The sequence below is a fragment of the Scyliorhinus canicula genome, chromosome 14 (genome assembly GCF_902713615.1).
Source record: "Scyliorhinus canicula chromosome 14, sScyCan1.1, whole genome shotgun sequence".
NCBI classification, from domain to species: Eukaryota; Metazoa; Chordata; class Chondrichthyes; order Carcharhiniformes; family Scyliorhinidae; genus Scyliorhinus; species Scyliorhinus canicula.
In genome coordinates this window covers 88,645,705-88,668,374 of record NC_052159.1, presented here as the reverse complement: position 1 = coordinate 88,668,374, position 22,670 = coordinate 88,645,705, and the positions used below count along the sequence as shown (strand labels likewise).

The following is a 22,670-nucleotide window of genomic DNA, read 5'->3' as shown; positions in this document are numbered from 1 at the left end:
GAGGGGCTAGGCCCGCGCTGGAGTAGTTCCCGCTCCGCCGGCTGGCGTGAACGGCCTTTGGTGCCATGCCAGCCAGGGCCGAAAGGACATCGTCGGCCGGCATAAGTCCGCGCATGCGCCGGAGCGTCAGCGGCTGCTGGCGCCATACCGGCGGATGCGCAGGGGAGGGGGTCTCTTCCGTCTCCGCCATGGTGAAGACCATGGCGAAGGCGGAAGAAAAAGAGTGCCCCCACGGCACAGGCCCGCCAGCCGATTGGTGGGCCCCGATCGCGGGCCGGGCCACTGTGGGGGCACCCCCCGGGGTCAGATCGCCCCCCCCCCCCCCCCCCCCCCCCAGGACCCTGGCGCCCACCCGCACCGCCAATCCCGCCGGTCAGGTGGGTGTTTTGATTCCCGCCGGCGGGAGAGGCTTGTCAGCGGCGGGACTTCGGCCCGAATCTTGGGTGGCGGAGAATTCGGGACACGGCGGGGGCGGGATTGATGCCGGCCCCGGGCGATTCTCTGACGACGGGGGGGTCGGAGAATCCCGCCCCTGAAATAATTTAAATTGGGTTAGGACAAGAGGTGTCCTTCCCTAAAGGACAGTGGTGAACCAGAGGGATTTTTATGGCAATCCAGTAGTTTCATGGTTGTTTGCCAGATACTAGCCATTTTTTTATTCTAGAGTTATCCCATTAATTAAATTGAAGATCCCCAGTTGCCATGGCAGGATTTAAATTCAAGTATCTAGATCATTACCCCAGGCATCAGGGTTACTGGTCGAGGAATTAACCCCAATGCCACGATTCCCAAATAATTAGGAGCTCCATAATTGACCTCAGAATCTGTTATCTCTTCCGGTTCCCACATGTTGGAAATAATCAGACTTCAGGCTCAAAATGCCGTAGCTTCCTCAAGTTTATGCTTGCTAGGTTGCTGGTAGATTCATAAACTTGTACATTGTTACTTGTCACCTGACAGCAGTGGAACAATAAATGTGGTGCCATGGGATATATATTCACATAACAATTAGTTCCTAGTGCTTTACGAATAATATAACAAAATAACAGAATATTTCAAATAGGCCCAGGGTGGGGTGAGGGGAGGTTAAGTGGGGTGAGGTGAGGGGTAAGGGTTGTATAAAGTCTCAGGCAAGCGACTACTTAGAAGCGATGACTGTAGAAAAGTTTTCATTTATTCTCCATATAATTTAAACCGCTTACTGCCCGAAGGGTCTCCCATGCCTGGCCCACACACCGGCTGGGGTATTTATGTCCCAGCAGTCCTCACAAAAGGGGGGTCACCCCACCCCCTCATCTGGTTAAATCATACTCAGGTGAGGCCACAGGGACTCTGGGGTAAGAGGTTCCTGGCCTCCTTTAGAGTTATAACAGGCTGGTAGATTGGGGCGCTAATTTCAGTCATTGTTTTATCTCATACAAATCACTATCCTGTAAATGCTGCTGGAATTGCATAGTTGTATAGGCCCAATAAAGTCAAAGCCGCACTCTGGTGTCCCAATATTAGTTGTCTTTCAGAATTCAAGTGTCAGAAGTTCATATATGAAAAGTGTTCACCAGTAATGTACTGAAGAGTGCCTACCATGAATAGAATCCTCTCCCAAGTGGATTCAATGAATTTGGGTAGATGTTATAGCAAATGCATCTTCTCAAAATTGTATGGGTGGTCTGTGAATGTTTCCGTGATAGAATCATACAAGTTTACAATATATGTGAGTGCCATTGCCAGCTCTTTGCTGGAGCAATCCAAAACTAATCTCACTATTGTGGTTGCTCTACCCAACTCTTCATCTGCTTGTGTTTCAAATTCTCATCCAATATTCCACTGACCCAAACAATGATCTCTGACTCAGTAACTCCTTCTGGCAAAGAATTCCATGACGCACAAGGTGTACAAAAATATATTACTCCTCATCACTCTCTTCACTCAGTTTCAAAATGGTTTCCCCCTATGGAATCCATCAAAACCCGTCAGAATTTTAAACACATTTCTATTTAATCTCTTCCTAGCCTTCCTGAAGTAGAAATGGGGCAGCACGGTAGCATTGTGGATAGCACAATCGCTTCACAGCTCCAGGGTCCCAGATTCGATTCCGGCTTGGGTCACTGTCTGTGTGGAGTCTGCACATCCTCCCCGTGTGTGCGTGGGTTTCCTCCGGGTGCTCCGGTTTCCTCCCACAGTCCAAAGATGTGCAGGTTAGGTGGATTGGCCATGATAAATTGCCCTTATTGTCCAAAAGTGCCCTTAGTGTTGGGTGGGGTTACTGGGTTATGGGGATACGGTGGAGGTGTTAACCTTGGGTAGGGTGCTCTTTCCAGGAGCCGGTGCAGACTCGATGGGCCGAATGGCCTCCTTCTGTACTGTAAATTCTATGAAAAAAAAGAAATGACGCCAGAAATCCAAGATAAAAGCAAATTACTGCGGATGCTGGAATTTGAAACAAAAACAGAAAATGCTGGACAATCTCAGCAAGTCTGGCAGCATCTGGGAAGGGAGAAGGGAGCTAACGTTTCGAGTCTCGATGACTCTTTGTCAGAAATTCAAGTCTTTCATTGCAGCGACAGATTCTAATCCCTGGCATAACTTTAGTGAACCTGCATTAACTTCTCCATAATCTGGTATCAAAACTGCATATAAAACTCCAACAATGTTCACAATTGCTTCTTTAGTCATCTACTGTCCATCTCCCTACTTATGAAAATGCAACATGCTGTTGATACTTTTCTGGACTTAATTTACCTGCACTCAAACTTTAGGAAATTGCTATTTAAATGCCAAGGTACACCTTCATCCAAACTCTTGTATGTCTTTCTATCGAGTGGACAATCCAATTCCTCGTTTTCTTCTAAAAATGTTATCTCATGTTTAATTATTAAATATCCAGATGTGAGACCACATCACTGAGAAGATTTACAAGACTAATACCTGAAATGTGTGGGCTGTCTTATGAGGGCAGGTTGGACATGTTAGACTTGTCCCCAACGTAGCTCAAAAGAGTAAGATGTGAAAGCTACAAGATCCTGAGGGGTCTTAACGTGGATGTGGAAATGATGTGTCCTCTTGTGGGAGAATCTAGAACTAGGTCACAGTTTAAATATAAGGGGTTCCTCAGTTAAGGCAAAGATGAGGAGAACTTTTTTCTCTCAGAGGGTTGAAAGTCTCAGAACTCTCTTCCTCAAAAAGCAGTGGAAGCAGAATCTTTAAATATCTTTAAGATAGAGCTGCATAGATTCTTGACAAGCAAGGGGGTGAAAGGGTATCGGGAATGTGGGGTTGAAGTTACAATCACATCATGATATTATTAAATGGAGGAGCAGGTTCAAGGGGCCTACTCCTGCTTCTAATTCTAATTAACGTGTTAAATTACTACCTGTTTGTTGTCTTTTCCAGTCCTCTTTGATATTTATCAAAACCATACCAATGATGTGTTCGCAAATTTGAAAATTATCCTCCCGCTGTCCAATTAATTAATGTATAATAGAACACTTTCACCTTAGTGTAAGCAGATTCTGTTTACCAGAACTATGCATTTCCTTCCTACTAACCAACATCTATGCACCTGGTTGTATTTCCTCTGGTACAATGTGCCTTAAATTTTCTCCTTTTCAAAAAAAAAACCTGACTTCTGCTTCATGCCTTCTCGTGGTTATACTTTGTGCGTTCTGGAGATCAGACATTCATTGTTAAGGAAAATGCAATCATAATGACACATACTACTATTCTACAGGTAGTGCATTGGAGCATCAACAAAGTGCATCACCTTCATATTTTATATCTTAGTAAACCAGTGGGCTGTCAAATTTGCTTCATACCATGCTCCAACTCCATAATTAACTAGCCACGCTATGGAAATCCTCATAAGGTTTTAGAATTACCATAGAATTCCTACGGTGCAGAAGGAGGCTATTTGGCCTATTGAGTCTGCATTGACTCTCCAAAAGGGTACCCTACTCAGGCCCACTCCCCCCCACCCCCCCCTATCCTCGCAGCCTCACCTAACTTTTACATCTTTGGACCATGGGAGGAAACTGGATCACCCGGAGGAAACCCACGGAGAGAACATGCAAACTCCACAGAGGCCGGAATTGAACCTGGGTTCCTGGTGCTGTGAGACAGCAAAACTAACCACTATGCCACCATACTGCCCTCATCTCAAATTTTACTCCCCTGAACCCTTATTTCGTGGTGCAAAATAAGATCTATTGTTATATAGAGCAGCCGGATCTCGTGAAAATTAAGACAGTTGCTTCATGTCTGATCCAGAAAACCTCCTTTATCCAAGTCTAATAAATATTCCTTCACCCTACAATATACAGACAGACACACAGTTTACATTTTCAATAGAAATATCTTCAGTGTCCATTGCTTCAATTCAATAAATACATCAAATTACACTTGTGGAACTTACAAAACTGTTACAGTGAAACAGCTTCCTTACCTTTTTAGTTAAGCTATAAACTAACTGGTAGAGCAAAGGGCTGCAGTCAACTCTCAGTGTGTAATTACCTGAGGGAAAGACAAACGAGGAAGAATAAATGAATATAGAGAGAAATAGCAGAGTTAAAGTACAAAAATCACAAATAGCAGTCCATACTTATTCAGATAAAACAGTGGTCTTTCCAGAGTCAACAAAACTTAATGTTGAAATATGAACCCAAATTGTTGCAATATTAGATAATGAAACTTCATATTCATTTGGCGTTAAAGGGCTGAAATGTCCAATAATTCCCGCGTGTACCTTTCAAAAACAGTTCAGAGTTAACTTTTGACCTTGATTTTTATCACGGCAATTAGAAAAATTATTTCTAAATTTCACTGCAAATGTTAAATGTTATAATGCCAGGTGGTTTTACTTTACAATCACTGGAGTATCTTAGTTTCACTTCTGTGACTTTTGTAAAGAAGTTCTAGTTAGTAGAATATTGGAGTTGTAGAACCATTCCCCCCCCCCCCCCCCCCCCCCAATGCTAGTGTACTTGGGGAAATATTCCAGACAGTAGCACAGTCTTTGACACAAAATAAATGCAATATGTGACATTTCAACACTGATATTCTAGGCAGACATTTTTGATTGATAGAAGAAATAGGAGGAGGAGTAGGCCACTTGACCTCTTGGCTCAGCTTCACCATTCAACAAGACCATGGCCGTTTGGACTGTGAACTTAACTCCACTTTCCTGTCTGCCACCACAATAATTTTGACACCCTTACAAATCAGCAATCTGTCTGACAAAGCCTTGATACCACTCAATGACCCAGCCGCCTACACTTTGCTGTAGAGTAGTGAACTCCGAAGATTAACACCCATCTGAGAGAAGAAATTCCTCCCCATCTCGGTCTTAAATGGGAATCCCCTGGGGCAGGATTCTCCCAGCCCTGTACCGGGCCGGGGAATCCCCACGAACGGGTCACGCTGCCCTGACGCCGGCAGTGGGGGGGAGGGGAGCCTCCGATGACGCCTGGCCCACGATCGGCGGGCCGGCCTCTGTGGCTGGGGGACTCCTTTCCTACGCGCCGGCCCCTGTAGCCCTGCACCATGTTGCGTCGGAACCGATGCGTTGAAGGAGGCCACTGCGCCTGCGCACATTGGTGGCGGCGCCACTGTGCATGCCCTTATAGGGGCCAGAATTAGTCGTGGGAGCAGCCCGTTCAGGCCGTCGTAAAACGCGACGGTGTTTACAAAGGTTTGGACACTCTGCCGCGGGATTGGAGAATCCCGGCCCTTTTTTTGAAACCCTAGGTCTGATCTCCCCCATGACGGAAACCATCGTGTCACCACCTACCCTGCCAAGCCTCTTCAGAATCTTGTGTTTCAATAAAATAACCTCTCTTTCTTCAACTAAACTAAACTCCAACATAATCTGCTTAACTTTTCCTCATAAAACAACCCCTGCATCCCAGGAATCAACCTAGTGAACCTTCCCGAAGTGCCTGCAATCCTTAAGGAAGCCAAAACTGTACAGAGTACCCTAGTGTAGTCTCACCAGTGCCCTAGATAGTTATAGCAAGACCTCCCTACTTTTGTAGTCCATCCCTCTTGTATGTTGAACCACATCCACACCAACTCATGTTCTTTTACAGAAGTATAATTCTTGTAGTTATGTTCAGCTTGTAGAGGACTGTTACCCTAGCCAGGTTTTTCTGACAATCTAGAGGGTGATCTTTGGTATGGAGTGAGTAATTTTAATCTATTTTACTTATCTGCAATGCTTCAATGGAGGGATAATAGATGACAAGTTGGATATAAGCTTTATAAACAGCTGGCATTTCTGTTAAGAAATTTGTTTGATCCTTGTTCCAATCTTCTCAGCACATGGGATAATGCACTGAACTGGAAGTCTTCCATCTTGTATGGTTTGTGCCTCAATGGTGACCCTCTATTAAACATAGATTATAGATCATAGATTTTACAGTGCAGAAGGAGGCCATGCAGCCCATCAAGTCTGCACCGAGCACCCTACTAATGCCCACGCCTCCACCCTATCCCCGTAACCCAGTAACTCACCTTTTTGGAGACTATGGCCAATTTATCATAGCCAATCCACCTAACCTGCACATCTTTGGACTGTGGGAGAAAACCGGAGCACCCGGAGGAAACCCACACAGACACGGGGAGAACGAGCAGACTCCGCACAGACAGTGACCCAAGTCGGGAATCAAACCTGGGAACCCTGGAGCTGTGAAGCAACTGTGCTAACCACTCAGGAGCTCAACTCTGGAATGGTCATTCCTGCTGCACTTGCTGCCGAAGAAGGTAGTGAGGTGAGAAGGTGCAGGATTCACTAGCCACTGTTTTCTCTGGGCTCTCTTTGCAGCTAGCTAAACTTTTGTTTCTCCTAGTCTATTTCAATGCCCTGCCACGCAGTTAGCGTACAGAAGTCCCAGTCATCAGCAACTGTCTCCCAGTCAGATAATACATCAACTTCTGTCTCTATCTTCCGTCTTGAAACAATTGGAGTATGTATGCTTCTCAATTTTCCCTGCTATAGGTTCTGACAAGATAGCAAGTATCTGTTCTTCATGATTTTGAGGAAAATGAATTCCACTCACTGGATATTTTGTAAGCCAGACTCTAACTGAGGCTGACATAACACACAGTCTATCAAAGACTCTCGAAATCTTGCAGCTAAAGTTTTGATTTTGTCCCCAGTACAAAAATACTGTAAACTGTGTCCTCACCATTGAGCGGGGGTACTGCAAATGAATTATGCCTCAAAAGCCAAATTCCTGACCGGATCATTTGCATCACATTTGACACGACTGGAAACGATAATAGTTCTCCAGTTACAGAGGACTGACATGTACACAGGCATGGCATTCACTTGGATGAAAAAGCTCATTTGTCGGTGATAAAAATTAAAATAGATGAAACAGGGAGCAGCTAAATGCTCAGCTATGGCTTTGAGAAGCCAGTCAAGTTTTGAACATAATGTTTCATTTTCTTCTGTAGATTTCCAAGCTTGACGGAGCTTCTGCACGGATTTGTGAAAAAGGTGTCAGACGCCATTATCAGCAAACTATCAATAGCAGAGTGACATATGATTGACTGGTATACAGATTATAGATACTGTACACAAAAGAAAGAGTGACAGACACATTTTAAAATCAGGTCACCATTTTGAGGCAAAAATATTTTAGAGAAAAGAAATCGGATTTTAAAAAATTAATGAAATTACCCAATTGCTTTAGTTACCTTCTATGGATGTATCTGCATTGATATATGCCACTCCCCGTTCTTGAAGCAGCTTTGCATTGTCCTTAATGTAAAAATACAATATTATTATGCATTCCATTATCTCATATATCTATATGTACATCCGTGTAACCTCAATCAATGGTAAGTTTACCGCGATCAGGTTGCCCCTAAGTCTTCTTTGCTCCAGCGAAAACAATCCAAGCCTATCCAACCTCTCTTCATAACTTAAACGTTCCATCCCAGGGCAACATCCTGATGAATCGCATCCTTCCTATTATGTGTCAACCAGAATTGCACAACGCAATCCAGCTATAATCTCACCAAATTTCTGTACAACTCCCTGCTTTTCTAATCTATGCCTCGATTGATAAAGGCAAATGTCCCATATGCCTTTTTCACCATCCGATTATCCTGCCCTTCTGTCTTCAGAAATCTATGGGCTAACACTCCCAAGGTCCCTTTGTTCCTCAGAACTTCTCAGTGTCAGGCCATTCATTGAATACTTCCTTGTCATATTACTCCTTCCAAAGTGTATCACCTCACAGTTTTCAGGATTAAATTCCATGTGCCACTTTTCTGCCCATTTGACCACCCTGTCTACATCTTCCTGTAACCCAAGACACTCAACCTCACTGTTAAACACCAGGCCAATCTATCTGTGCAAACTTACTGATCCTACCTTCAACATAGTCATCTATGTTGATTATATAAATGACAAATAATAGGGGACCCAGTACAGATCCCTGTGGTACACCACTGGACACTGGCTTCCAATCACTAAAGCAGCTATCTGTCATCACACTCTGTCTCCTACAGCTAAGCCAATTTTGAATCCACCTTATCAAGTTACCCTGTATGCCATGCACATTTGCCTTCTTTAAACTCTCCCATGTGGGACCTGGTCAAAGGCTTTGCTGAAATCCATGTAAATTACATCAACTACACTATCCTCATCTACAAACCTGGTCACCTGCTCAAAACATTCAATCAAATGTGTTAGGCATAACCTTCCTCTGACAAAGCCATGCTGACTATTCGTGATCAAACACTGCCTCTCATAGTGGAGATAGCTCCCTTCTTCAGAATTTTCTCCAATAGTTTCCCTACCACTGACATGAGACTCATTGGTCTGTAGTTCCCTGGCTTATCTCTACAGCCTTTCTTAAATTATTGAATCACATTAGCTGTTCTCCAGTCCTCTGGCATCCCCTGTGGTGATAGAGGAATTAAAACTTTGGGTCAGAGCCCCTGCAATTTCCTCCCACAGCATCCTGGGACACAATCCATCCCAACCTGGAGATCTGTCCACTTTTAAGCCTGCCAACACCTCCAATACCTTGTCACTTCCTATGACAATTTGCTCAAGAACCTCGAAGTCTCTCTCCCTGAGTTCCATATCGACCTCCTCATTCTCTTGGGTGAAGCCTGATGTGAAATATTTGTTCAACACCTTACCAATGTACTCTGGCTCCATCAACAGATTTCCCTCTACTCTTTCCCTAGCTATCCTCTTCCCTTTCATATAGTTATAGAATATCTTGGGATTTACCTTACTTTTACCATCCAAAGCTCCGTCAGTCGGAACATAGCAATTTATTGCAGCATTTAACCAGGATTTCTTTGAAAACTCTTACTGAACCATTTTCCCATTTCACAGCAAATTCCAGAACTGTTAGGATGTGATTAGTAAATTTGTCTATTTCAGTTGGACAAGTTCTTCTATGGTTCATGCTCTTCAAATTTAGGCTGACTTTCATTGTTACTATTGTTTTCCTAGAGTACTTACTCAATTAGCTCTTGGAAAATGACCATTTGTGTTGCTGTATGCCACATTATACAAACCTTTCCAGCTTTATTTTGACTTCTGATGTCTCACAGTCATTTGTGCTAAGTCCTGTTAAAACACAAAGGCCTCAATATTTGGTTCTGTAGCGCTGCTGGTACGGCACTATGAAAGCCCACTGCTTCAAATGTATCAGCTGGACTGGTTCTCAACACCCTTGGCATGGGGTGCGAGGGCCCAAGCATAGCCTTCTGACAGTACTGCAATGCAAGCGGAGATATTAGCTACCTGACACTGCATCACAGCTGGTCCGCCAGTAGCATCATGAAGTTGGTCACTATTTCCATACTTGAAAGAATGAATTAAGGTTCGGTTTGGAGTCTTGTGCCAAGTTGGAGCTGGACACCTGACAATAGGTAATGTGGCAGATTTGGCTATGTACTAAGAATTTCTGAGTGCATGTCATTCAGTGTTCTCTTCTGTGCCACATCATCAAAGTTCTCATCTCAGCCCCTGCAGTAGGATTCTCCGCAATCTCACCTCCTGGTAAGTTGGCGCACTCACTATCTTTTCTCACTGGCCTGGTTGCAGTATGTTCGTGCCCAGTGACTCACTGCATATTAATGCCAACATTATACTACCCACAAACGTGTGCATAGTGCCAGTATCTCAGCGGGTAAGATCAAGCGATGATGATTCTTTATCAGGTGTCTGCAATTGCTTACACCATTCAGGGTGTGGCTGCATTGGCTGGGCAGGTGGAAAATCTTAGCTACCTGCAAGCAAAAATGTGGAAGGGGAGGTTTTGGGAGAGATTGAAAGCAAGATGTCCATGGCCACACCATCAGAAGCTTGCACTTCATGCCAGAGATCAGGATTAGGGGAATGCAAGCAGGACATGAGGTAGAAACACCTTGGCCTCAGTGACTGCCAATCCTGTAATGTGCAGTGCAGTTCTTCCAAAGGGCTCACTAGATGCAGGCATTCCTTGCTCCAGCAAGTTCTCTTTTGCTGCCTGAGGTTACTTGGAACCGCATACTGGAAAAGCGAGAGCAAGTGTCAGTGAGCATGTGCAATGTTGTTTGGATGATGTGCATACCATAGCTAAATAGCTAGAAATGTGTGGTGTATTAGGTTGACAGCATGGTTAATTGTGTGAGGATGAAGTAGAGTATCTGAATGTGAGGCATGCAAACTGCTTGCTCATGGATGAGTGATGAGCTGTGACAGTGAGTTGAGTGAGAGGTTCATGGTGCGATGGGTAGGAGATGTAATTTGAAGATGTATGATCTTTATCATTTGTGTGAGGTCATTGAACGTTTTCCAGCACTGCAGCCAGGTACTTGACTCTAGGAATTGACCTCTGTTCGCTCCTGCTCACATTGCCCCCAACAGGTGTACCTTGGGATCCCCTGGCACCCTGTGGAAACATCAATCTCCATCTTGAAGACATCCAGGGTCACTTCTGCAAACCTGGAAGCCTTCTCTCTGGCCTGGTGCACCATTACCACACTTTTACCTTCTATCAATGTCTTCATGACACTATTGCCGCAGGTGCTGTAGCCTGACGCACCGCCCCCTTGAGAGAGGCAGGGTGCCTTTAAGTGCAGGGTTCCCTGTATGTTAATGCTAGCCACCCACATTGCTGTACCCGTGCTGAGGATGTAGAAGCAGCGAGTGTACAAGGCTGAATACTGCAATCATATTGTTGATGGGCAGGCAGCACAATACTGTCTGCCTCAGTGGGACCAGAGTGGGGTAATCATGCATCAAGGCCCCAATGCCCAAAGAAGGAGCTTGACAATTTTTTTTCCCAATCTATTTTAATACACAAATCAGATTGCTCAGATTGTCTTACTCAAATATTATATATCAATCTTTTGCAGTATATGTTCAATTTTTAATGGACATACTAATATTAAAAAAGCACAGAATTGCTAGCACAAAATAGAACTGTTAATTTGAAATCAAACGCAGTTGCAGTTAGATTAAAGTGCTTTTCGATCCACGTTTCAATAATCCCAAAATAGCTTCAAATCCAACACTAATCTAGCAGACCTTAAATGAACAGCTGCAAACTAAATAATCAGACAGGAAGATTGCGGTTTTAAGGGCATTGTGGATATTACTGCCTTTCCATTACTCAGAGAATCGAAATCTACACACAATAGGCATGCTCCGAGCTGTCATATTTCAAACAACTTACCTCTGCCCACTCTGTGGAGCCCAACAAACCAAATTCTTCTGCATCCCAGCTGGCAAAGATTACGGTTCTTCTGGGCCTCCAACCTACATAGAATCAGATAGTAGCAACAAAAATAGTTTGCTTTTCAGGATTTTTTCTGCCCTTAAACTCTCACCTGGCAGCATCAGTACAGATGTTGGGACTGAGCCACGAACAGGCTGCACAAAATCAACATCTGAACCTCACTTCCCACTATAAATAACAACAATCGGGGTAAATGCAAATGGAAGTTGCTTTTCTTTTTGATGCGAAGGGGGACATTTATAAAACTTTGTTTTACCCCATTTGGAAACAACAATTTATCACTGCCCATTAGAAGCCAGGAATTCATATGCTGAGGTACACTTTACTGAAAAAAACACAATGGCTGGGATTCTCCAAGCCCGTGGCGGGTCGGAGAATCATCGGTGGTGCGGGAAATTCCCGCCATGCCGCTCTACGCCGGACCCGACTCACCGGCGACCGAAGAATTGGCGCTAATCGCCCCCGCGCGGTCGACGCAGCACCAGTCGGAGGCCGCTGAGTTTCGCCGAGTCCCGGTGGCGTGGTTCCAACCTGGTACCACCCCCGGGAGCTCGGACCCGCGGCCGAGGTGGCTGTTCTGGGGGGGGGAGGGGGGCTCCACGGCATCCAGGCCTGCAATCGGGAGCTACTGATCGGCTGTTGCCCGTGATCTGGAGGAAGTCGCTAAGCCAGGAGTCCCGTTGACACTGGCATGCACCACTCCAGTGTTTACGCTGCCGTCAACACTTGGCTGGGATTTCGGAGAATTCCGGCCAATATATTTTGGATCATTGTTGCCATCCACTCCATAAACATTGGAACCAATTAGAAAGTTCATGAGATCAGCTAAATGGGTTATAATTAATGATTGTATGCAGTGATATAAATGAAACAGTTATAAATAGAACAGTTACTTCTACTATGGTACAGGTGGTTTAAAAGCTCGCTCCATTCATAGGAAGATGTCCCATTTTACTTTCATTCAAATGCTTCCGATATCCTTTGACAGCATTTTTGTCACCTTGAAGGACAAGAGCAACAAATGCACGTGAACATCACCTGCAAGTTCCCTTCCAAGCCACACACTGGAATGATAGCGCCACTCTTTCATTGGTACTGTGTCAAAAACCTGGAACTTCCTTTCTTACAGCACTGTGGGCGTACCCAGAACAGATAGGAGACTGCAACAATTGAAAAAGATGGTTCACCATTAACTTCTCATGAGGGATGGGCAATAAATGCTGGTCTTACCCATGTGATGAGCTTGGTACTTGGCAGAGAGTGTATTTGTCCATTTTAATCCAAAGTGAAATCAAAGAGCAGGCTTGAAAGGAGGATAATTATATTTCTTGGCTATTACATCGCTTCTGCGAAATTAGACTAAGACGGAGATTGCTATGGGGTTGAAAGCTAAAAAAGCAAACTTAAGCTAATTGGAGTCGTGTCAGGCTCCAGCCTGTTCTGTTGCAACAGGACACAGTTGTAGAACACAGAATTCATGTGAGGAGGAGCAAAAAAAATTCTCTATGAAAAGATAATTATCTGTTTGGCAATAAGAAGGAAAAACAGACCTTCAGAAACTCTTGGGGAAATAATGTATGAGCAACCTGAAAGAAACTGGGCGGGATTCTCCCATCTGAAGGCAGAGTGTAATGATGGTGTCATTGGACTGCTATGTGTAGCGATCCTCTGCCCTACGGGAGGCCAGCATGGCACTGGAGCAACCCACGGCACTCCAGCTGCCAATACCGCCGTCAAATGGGTGCCGCGGGTCTGCGCATGCGCGCTGCGACCGGTACGAATGCGCGCATGTGCAGTAGCCTCCTTCTCCACTCCGGCTGCAACGCAACATGGCGTAGGGCTACAGGGGCCGGCGCGAAGCAAAAGAGGCCCCCACCACGAGAGGATGGCCCACCAAACGGTAGACCCCGATCACGGGCCAGGCCATGGTGGAGGCACCCTCCCCCCCAGGGTCGGACACCCCACCCCACCCCCCACCCTCCAACCAGGCCACCCCAGAAAGGATGGATGCCGAGGTCCCGCTGGGTAAGACTAGATGTGAACGCCGTCGGCAGAACTCGGGCTTTTTTGGGCGGCCACTCAGTCCATCCTGAGCGGAGAATCGCCGGGGGGGGCCGCGTAGAGCGGCCCCCGACCGCCGCCGCACCGACTGTGCCGGTGCCAATGGCACCGATTCCCCGCTCGCTGGAGAATTGGCAGACTGGCGTCGCACAATTTGCGCCCGGCCCGGCGATTCGCTGACCCGCCGTAGGCTGAGAGAATCCCGCCCACTGAATCCTAAAAGCAGTGTGAATAGTTCAGGCATGTCCAATTGCTGAGAGATGTATCGAAAACCAGACCGTGAACCAGATATTGTTGGTTGACTAGATGAAAAAGAAGTGTGGAAAGCTGCATAGATTTGCGCTGTGTCAGTATTAACTGCGTCTAGGGCCCTTGGATGGCTGGTGGCGAATGCAACTTGAGGGCCAAATTGAGGGAGTGCAAATGTGAGACCATCTTACACAACTTTCGAACTGTATATATTTGCTACTTTTCAATTTGATGGAACCTTCCCAGAATCCAGCAAATTTTAAAAAATGAACACCAACAGATCTATTCCCTCATTAGGCACCCTTTTAAGAACTTAGGATGAAGGTCCATCAGGACCTGGAGATGTGTGTCAGCCCACACATCACTGTATCACTTTGGTCAGTGTCATTTCCTTCGTGATTGCAATTTCAATTTCCTCTCTCCCTTCCAACTCCTGATTTGTCGCTATTACTTGAATATATTTTGTATCTGCTCTAGTGAAGTTAGAAGCAAAATATGTTCATTTCATCCACCATTTCCTTATCTACTATGAGCTCCTCTTTGTCACTCTCTAGAGGACCAACAGTCACTTTACTTACGGTTTTCCTTTCTAAATGCCTGTAGAAATTCTTGCCATCAACTTTTACATTGTGAGCTAGTTTTCTCTCATACACTAATTTCTTCCTCGTGATCAATCTTTTAGTCATTCTGCTGTTCTTTATAATCTGACCTTCTCTTCATCTTTGCACAACTATAAGCTTTTCTACAAGTTTGATGCTCTCCTTATTTTTTTTTGTTAATTACGAATGATGAGTCATTCCTTTAGAGTTTTTCTTTAGAGTACTCATTCTGAGTATTGTGAATGATCGCCGTTAATGTCATCCCCTGATTCACTATTGGTCTGTCCTCAATATCTTAGTTCACCTCAGCTAGCTCAGCTTTCACATCCACTTGTTGCCCTTACTCAATTTTTAAGCACTAGTCTTAGACCCACTCTTCTCCCTTTCAAACTGGATGTAAAATTCGATCATATTGTGGTCGCTGCCCTAGGGGTGTCTTTACTCAGAGATCATGAATTAATCCTGCCACACTACAAAATGCCAAGTCTAACGTATGTTATGGGTCAGGGTTTAGAAAACCGCAAAGTATATCATGGAGTTCAGCTGACCCACAACTTTTAATAGATTGTGGTATGAGGAGCACAGGTGTGGTACAGCAGAAAAGGAAAAGTATTTTTTAAAGCAAAACAATGTTTATTCTATGAACTCGAGTTAACCTTTTTAAAACATACAGTGAACAATTTAGCAGCCATTAATTCAAATACAACCCCCAAAGAATACAACACTAATCCTTTAAGTTTTCCTTTTAACATCCATAAGACTTAAAAACACCTTTTAACAGAAAGTTCAACTTCACTACTGAGAACAGTTACCACATTGAAATCAGCAAATGGACACTCATAAGCTTGCAGAGATTCACACACATCCTGCTGTGATTGCAGCTTCTCCAAAACTAAATAGAAACCAAACCCACCCTGCAGCAAAAAGCATAAAGCGAAAGTAAAAAGCTGACATATAGCCCAGCTCCACCCACTCTCTGACATCACAGCAGTAATAAACACCCATTTCTTAAAGGTACTCTCACTACAGATATTTATATACGCACCCATTTATAAACACCCATTTCTTAAAGGTGCTCTCACATGACACGTAATTTGCTCTCTGGTTGGTTCAAGACGGAGCTGTTCTAGGAACGTATCTCAAAAACATTCAAAAGCATTCTATGACCTCCTCATACAGGCTACTACTGCTAATTTATTTTTCCAATTTATATGTAGGTTTTAATTTGTACACTCTGGAGCCTCTCTGTCATGGAGAAAACCTTGGCCAAAAATACAGGGCAGCAGGTGGGATTGTTATCTCCTATATACATGAAGATAACATTTAATTTAGCAGCTGTGTTGTATAAAAGCCAATGTTTACTTATTCTTTTTCTGTTAAATAAATTTATTTGACAATTAAAGCATAAAAGGTAAGTCTAATGCAGTGTTCAGGACTTCGCGAACGGAACGGTCGCAGCAAAGAGGCTCCCGCAGATCCACGAAATCGCGGCTTTTTTCGGGAGTTTTCCCGGTGGGTGTTTAATAAAAAATTGAAGTCCCACGAAATCGGTCCTGCCTCCCTCGCCCTGCCCAGGCACCAAAGCTCCGTTCCACAGAGCTGAAGAGAAAAACAAAAGAGGAGAGACTGGTCCTGGTGTGCTGCACGCGGAGGAGAAGAAGTGGGGATCACAACAAGAAACTGCCTGAAAGTCGGAGCACGGAGAGGATAAGACAAAAATAAAATAATAATTTTTTTATTCAACCTTTTTTGTTCATCTCCTGAAAATTTAAAAAACTTTTTAAAAAAATACTTTCTTAAAAAAAAAAACTTTTTATATAAAAAAATTGTTTTTGAAAGGAGAAAAAAACCTTGAGGATTTTTGTCTTGGGGGGGGGGACAGAATTTATTTTTCACACCAAAACCCCGGAAAAAAAAGAGAAAGGCACATAACAGAAATATGCCTGCAAATAAAAATAAATCGCAGGGACGGCGAGAGGCAAGAAGGAGCAGCAGCGAAAGTGAAGGAAAAAAGTAGGAGCTGCGGCCGCGCAGGCAGACGATCCCACTGACCGAGGCGGAGGTTCAGACGAACCAGGAAGCGGAAAAGCTGGCGAGCTGATCTGCGGAGCAGAAACAGGATGCAGCGACCTTCTCCCACCCCCCCCCCCCCCCCCCCCCCCCACTCCCCCAGGCAAGGGGAGTGTGGTAGTCACCACTGTTTGTATAATACTTGTATTAGAGGTAATACGGTACGGCTGTACTACAGGTACGGGGGTAGATCCCTGCCTGCTGGCTCTGCCCAGTAGGCGGAGTATAAATGTGTGTGCACACCGAGCTGCTCCCATTTCTGGTAGCAGCTGCAGGAGGCAACACATCTCTGCTTAATAAAGCCTCGATTACTCTCTACTCTCGTCTCGTCGTAATTTATAGTGCATCAGGGAGGAATGGAGAAGCATGCTGAAAACGGAAATAAATGCCATAAAGAAGGAGATAAAAACGGAGATAAACGCCGTGAGGGAGGCACTCAGGACGGAGCTCCACACAATGATGAAGGAGATGCTGGCGGAGACAACGGACAAAATGCAGCGAACCATCGATGGCCTGGAAAGGAAGGTGGAGGCGCAGGAGAAAACGATTCAGGAGTTGGAAGGGGCTGCCTCGGACCAGAGCGACAGGATGGTAACTCAGGAAACCGAGGTTGGTAACGACCCAGAGGAGCCGAAGAGGAAAAGTTAAGGACCAAGAAAATAGGTCCAGATAGCAGAATGTTAAAATAGTGAGTCTGCCAAAGGGATTGGAGGGCAGAGACCCAACAGGCTACCTCACCCAAATGCTGGGCAAGCTAATGGGAAGGCAGAAATTTCAAAACCCCCCAGAAATCGACAGGGGGCACAGGTCGCTCCAACCCAGGCCCAAAGCCGGGGAGCGGCCCAAAGCGATTATTGTGAAGCTGCCAGGTTCCAAGACAGGGAAAAAATCCTTAAAGTGGGCCCGGCAGACAAAATCGAGCACCTGGGAAGGGAAGGTCATAAGGGTGTACCTGGACATTGGGGCGGACCTGGCCAAAGGAAGGGCTGAATTCAACAGGGCCAAATCAGCACTCTACAAAAGTAATGTGCAATTTGGGATGTTATTCCCGGCCAAACTCTGGGTAACATTTGAGGGGAAGGAGCTGTTTTTTAACACCCCAGCGGCAGCGGAGGAGTTTATTAGAGCGAACAAACTGGGGGAGGGACAGCCGCAACGGCCATCATGAAAGTGACGGGAATGGAAAAGAAAGGAAGAAGCGGAACAAAGAACAGCGGGCAGACCGCAGAGACAATACAATAATGAACACTACACACATGTTTGGTGTACTGTGCGGGACTGTTCTAACCTGTTCCCGGGCTCGTTCCATCTCTCAATTCCATGAGGGGGAGCGAAGCAAGGTGAATGAGGGTGAGAAAAGCTGACAGGAGGGCGAGACAAGGGCTAGCAAAAGGAAGGTAAAACAGGACCAGAGCAGGGAAAGTACTGGGAGGGGCCCACCGTGCTAGCGAGGAGGGCTAACAGGGGAGGGCAGGAAGAAAGGAGGGCCGCGGCGTGCTTCTCAGGGGAGAGGGAGCGCCTGACACAAAGAGACAGGGCAGAAGGGGGGGGGGGGAGGAAGAACATGGGGGTGGTGGGGCCAGAGGAACAGGGACTAGGGGGGGGGTAGAGGAGTCGGGGGAGAGCGCAGAACAAAAGAAAAGCAAAGAGAAGGGCGAGGTAGATAAGCAGCTCGAACACAGGCCTCAGCATGCATGGAGCAGGGCGAGGAACCAAGATGGCGCTACAAACTCGGGAGGGCTTCAGGGCAAAGGGAGACCCTGGAGTGCAGGGACACAGCCATGTGGCATACACATAGCTGGTGGCCATGTTGGGTGCCCCCTGACAAAAGGAAACCCGGAGCCCTGGGGCCCGACCTCATGGTGAGAGCGGCGACCATAGCCATTTTGGACAGCCCCCTAACGAAGGGAAACCCTGGTGTGCAGGGACGCGTCCACCAGGAAAGCAGGCCCGGAGGGGTCGAAAACCCCCCACCAGGATTGTTATCTGGAACATAAAGGGACTCAATGGCCCGGTGAAAAGATCCACAGTCTTCACCCACCTAAGAAGCCTAAAAGCAGACATAATCTACCTACAAGAGACGCACCTGAGGGAGAAGGACCGACTGCTGGTAAGAAAGGGCTGGGTGGGACAGACATACCACTCATGCTACAGGACGAGCACTAGGGGTTTAGCAATATTAATTAGCAAGAGGACGAGGTTTACAGAAACCAAGACAGTTACAGACGCAGGTCACGTCATGGTCAGCGGTGAAGTGTTGGCTAGTGTAGACTTGAGAGATGAACAAACATTTCCAACACTGATGAAGGTTCAACTCAATTTTATTAACTACTTCTAACTAACTAACACACGATGACTGTGGGTCTAAATGAAGCTAACTTAAACTAGAGACCTAAGCCTTGTCCGAACCAGTTGATTCTCTCAGCACGTGGTGTAAGTCTATGCTGGGCTGGATGAGTTCTTGTTACACACAGAGGCAGCACCCAGAATGAGCGGTAACCGTGGTGCCCTCTGCCTTTATAGTGTGTGTATTCTAACTGGTGATTGGCTGCGGTGTTTGTACATGTTGATTGGTCTCTGTGTGTGTCCATCAGTATGTGTCTGTGTGGTGATCCACCACTGTGTAATTGTGTGTGTGCCTGTATTAGGGGATGTCCAGCAGTACCTGTATTACAGGTTCGTCGGTAGCCCCTGCCGGCTAGCTCCGCCCACAGGGAGCCGTATAAATATGTATGAATTCTCCTGAGCTGCCATTCTACCAGCTGCAGTCGGCGGATAAACATCTCACTATAATAAAGCCTCTCTTGTACTGATTTGAGTCTTTAAGTGCAATTGATAGCGCATCAGTCTGCACCATGATATACTGGTGTATATTATGACAAGCGGTGACCTGGAAGGGGCATCGGTCGTATTGGTAAATGTGTACGCTCCCAACTGGGACGACACTGAATTAATAAAGAAGACCATGGCAGAAATCCCCGACCTTGACACACACCGACATCATGGGGGAGCGACTTCAAGTGTGTACAGGGCCCACTGACCTACCGATCAAACCCCAGAGCAGGGAAAAAGACTGGCATGACGAGGGAACTAGGAGCATTTATGGAGCAGATGGGGATGGTGGACCCATGGAGGTTCCTGCACCCGGGAGAGAAGGAATTTTCATAATTCTCACAAGTACACAAGGTATACACCCGTATCGACTTCTTTGCAGTGGTGAAATCGGTGCTTCCAGTGATCACAGGAACGGAGTATCACGCAATCGTTATATCTGACCACGCTCCACACTATGTGGCTGTGAGGTTGGAGACAGGCCGTGCTCAGCGCCCCATATGGAGGCTGGACACGGACCTCCTGGCCGACAAGGCCTTCTGTCAAAAAACATCGCGGGCCGTAGGCGACTACTTTAGCAAAAAACAAAACGGGGAGGTCTCACCCTCCATGTTCTGGGAGACACTGAGGGCCGTGTTCAGAGGAGATATCATAGCCTACATGGCAAGCAGAGATAGGGAAGAGAGGGTGGCTAGGCAACAACTGGTGGACTCCATCCTGGAAATCGACAGAAAATATTCCGAGGCCCCGACCGTAGAGCTGCTGGCGGAGAGAAAAAAGCTGCAAATGGACTTTAACCTGCTATCCACTAGGAAAGCAGTGTACCAACTCTGCCCGGAGAACATGGAGACAAGGCGGGCCGCCTATTGGCTCACCAGCTGAGAAAGCAGGCAGCCACAAGGGAAATAGCGCAGGTAAAGGATAACAGAGGCAGACTGGTAACAGAACCAAAGGAGGTCAATCGGGTATTTGAGACCTTCTACCGGGGACTGTACGCCTCCGAACCCCCCAACGGGGGCGCGGGGATGAAACAGTTCCTGGACGGACTGGAACTACCAGTTGTGGGGGAAGACAGAAGGGGGGAGCTGGAAGCACCAATAGGCCTGGGAGAAATCATGGAGAGCATCAGCTTCATGCAGGCGGGGAAGGCACTGGGACCCGACGGGTTCCCGGAGGACATCTACAAAACATTTGCAACAGTCCTGGCCCCACACTTAAAGGAGATGTTCGCGGACTCACTGGCAAGGGGCACCGTGCCCCGCACGCTAGCACAGGCCACAATTTCACTGATACCCAAAAAAGATAAAGACTTGACGGAATGCGGATCATACAGACCCATTTCACTGCTGAACATGGATGGGAAAATACTCGCAAAGGTCTTGTACAAAAGGCTGGAGGGCTGTGTACCAGAGGTGGTCGCAGGGGACCAAACGGGCTTTGTCAAGGGTAGGCAGCTCACAGCGAACATCAGGCGGCTGCTGAACGTAATAATGACCCCCTCCAGGGAGAGAACACCAGAGGTGATCGTCTCCCTGGGCGCAGAAAAAGCCTTCGACAGAGTTGAATGGAAATACCTCGAGGTACTGGAACGGTTTGGGCTCGGAGCAGGATTCACCGCCTGGGTGAGGCTCCTGTACAACACTCCCAAAGCGAGTGTCCGAACTAACACCACCAGCTCTGAATACTTCCAGCTGCAGAGATGAACAAGACAGGGCTGCCCACTGTCCCCACTCTTGTTCGCGCTAGCGATCGAACCCCTGGCGATAGCCCTGCGGGACGCAAAAAGCTGGAAGGGAATCCAGAGAGGAGACAGAGGGCACAGAGTCTCACTCTATGCAGATGACCTGCTCCTCTATGTCTCCAAGCTACAGCAGGGACTGAAGGCAATACTGCAAATACTGAAAGAGTTTGGAACCTTCTTGGGCTGCAAACTTAACCTGGGCAAAAGCGAGACATTCCCAGTGAACCCAACAGGGGAGGGAGAGAGTTGGAGGGGCTCCCGTTCAAAACAGCCCAGAATAGATTCCGCTGCCTGGGGATCCAGATAGCCAGAGACTGGACACAGATCCACAAGTGGAACCTGATCAGCCTGGTGGAGGAAGTAAGTAGTGACCTTCAAAGATGGGGCTCACTCCCACTCTCTCTGGCGGGGAGAGTGCAGACAATCAAGATGAACGTACTCCCAAGGTTCCTCTCCCTGTTTAGAGCCATTCCAATCTTCACCCCCAAGGCCTTTTTCTAAAACGTAGACAGTCTAATCATGGCGTGTGTGTGTGTGGGGTGGGGTGGGGTGGGGTGGGGTGGGTGGTTGGGTGGGGAAGTACCCGAGAATTCCCAAACAGACACTGCAAAGAAGTAAAATCAAAGAGGGCTTGGCCTTACCAAACCTACAATACTACGACTGGGCAGCAACGGCAGAAAGAGTGAGGGGATGGGTACAAGAACATGACAAAGATTGGGTACAAATGGAGGAGGCATCCTGGAAAGGAACGACCGTCCAGGCCCTGGCCACAGCAGCACTCCCATCTTCCTCAACAAGATACACAACGAGCCCAGTGGTAGCGGCCACGTTGAGAACGTGGACCCAGCAGGTACAACACTTCGGGACAGCCAAAATGTCCCCCATGGTCAGGGACTTCTACGTAGAGCACAGACTGGTGACACTAGACAAACTGACGAGGAAGTGGAGGCCAGCAAAAGGACAGGAAATGAAACACCTCTAAATAAACACTTCCTCCGCAAAGAGACAGTAGGGTACCCCAGGGCCCCAGAAGTCACAATACTAGAGGACCTGATAGGCACAAGCAACAAGAAGGGATGGGGCTATGTGGGAAAATCTATGGACAGCTACTGGACAGAACCCGGAGTCCACTGGACGTGACCAGACAGAAATGGGAGGACGAACTGGGGACAGAGGTAGGATGGGGACTCTGGAGCGAAGCACTGAGCAGGGTGAGCTCCACCTCCTCCTGCGCAAGGCTAAGCCTAATGCAGCTCAAAGTGGTGCACAGAGCGCACCTGACCAGAACCCGAATGAGCAGATTCTTCCCGGAGGTGGAGGACAAATGTGAGCGGTGCCAGAGGGGCCCGGCCAACCACACCCACATGTTTT

The 22,670-nt window shown here is 46.8% G+C and overlaps 1 protein-coding gene across 1 annotated transcript in view; it reads right to left on the bottom strand.

Annotated features, from left to right (window-relative positions):
* naalad2 (N-acetylated alpha-linked acidic dipeptidase 2) overlaps positions 1–22,670 on the bottom strand; it is a 232,795-nt gene that overhangs the window by 64,978 nt on the left and 145,147 nt on the right. The window contains exons 11-13 of the mRNA XM_038818871.1: positions 11,685–11,767; positions 7,693–7,756; positions 4,439–4,506 (exon numbers count right to left, since the gene is read on the bottom strand). Of these exons, the coding sequence (XP_038674799.1) occupies positions 4,439–4,506; positions 7,693–7,756; positions 11,685–11,767 (215 nt within the window). The remainder of the gene's footprint in view (positions 1–4,438; positions 4,507–7,692; positions 7,757–11,684; positions 11,768–22,670) is intronic.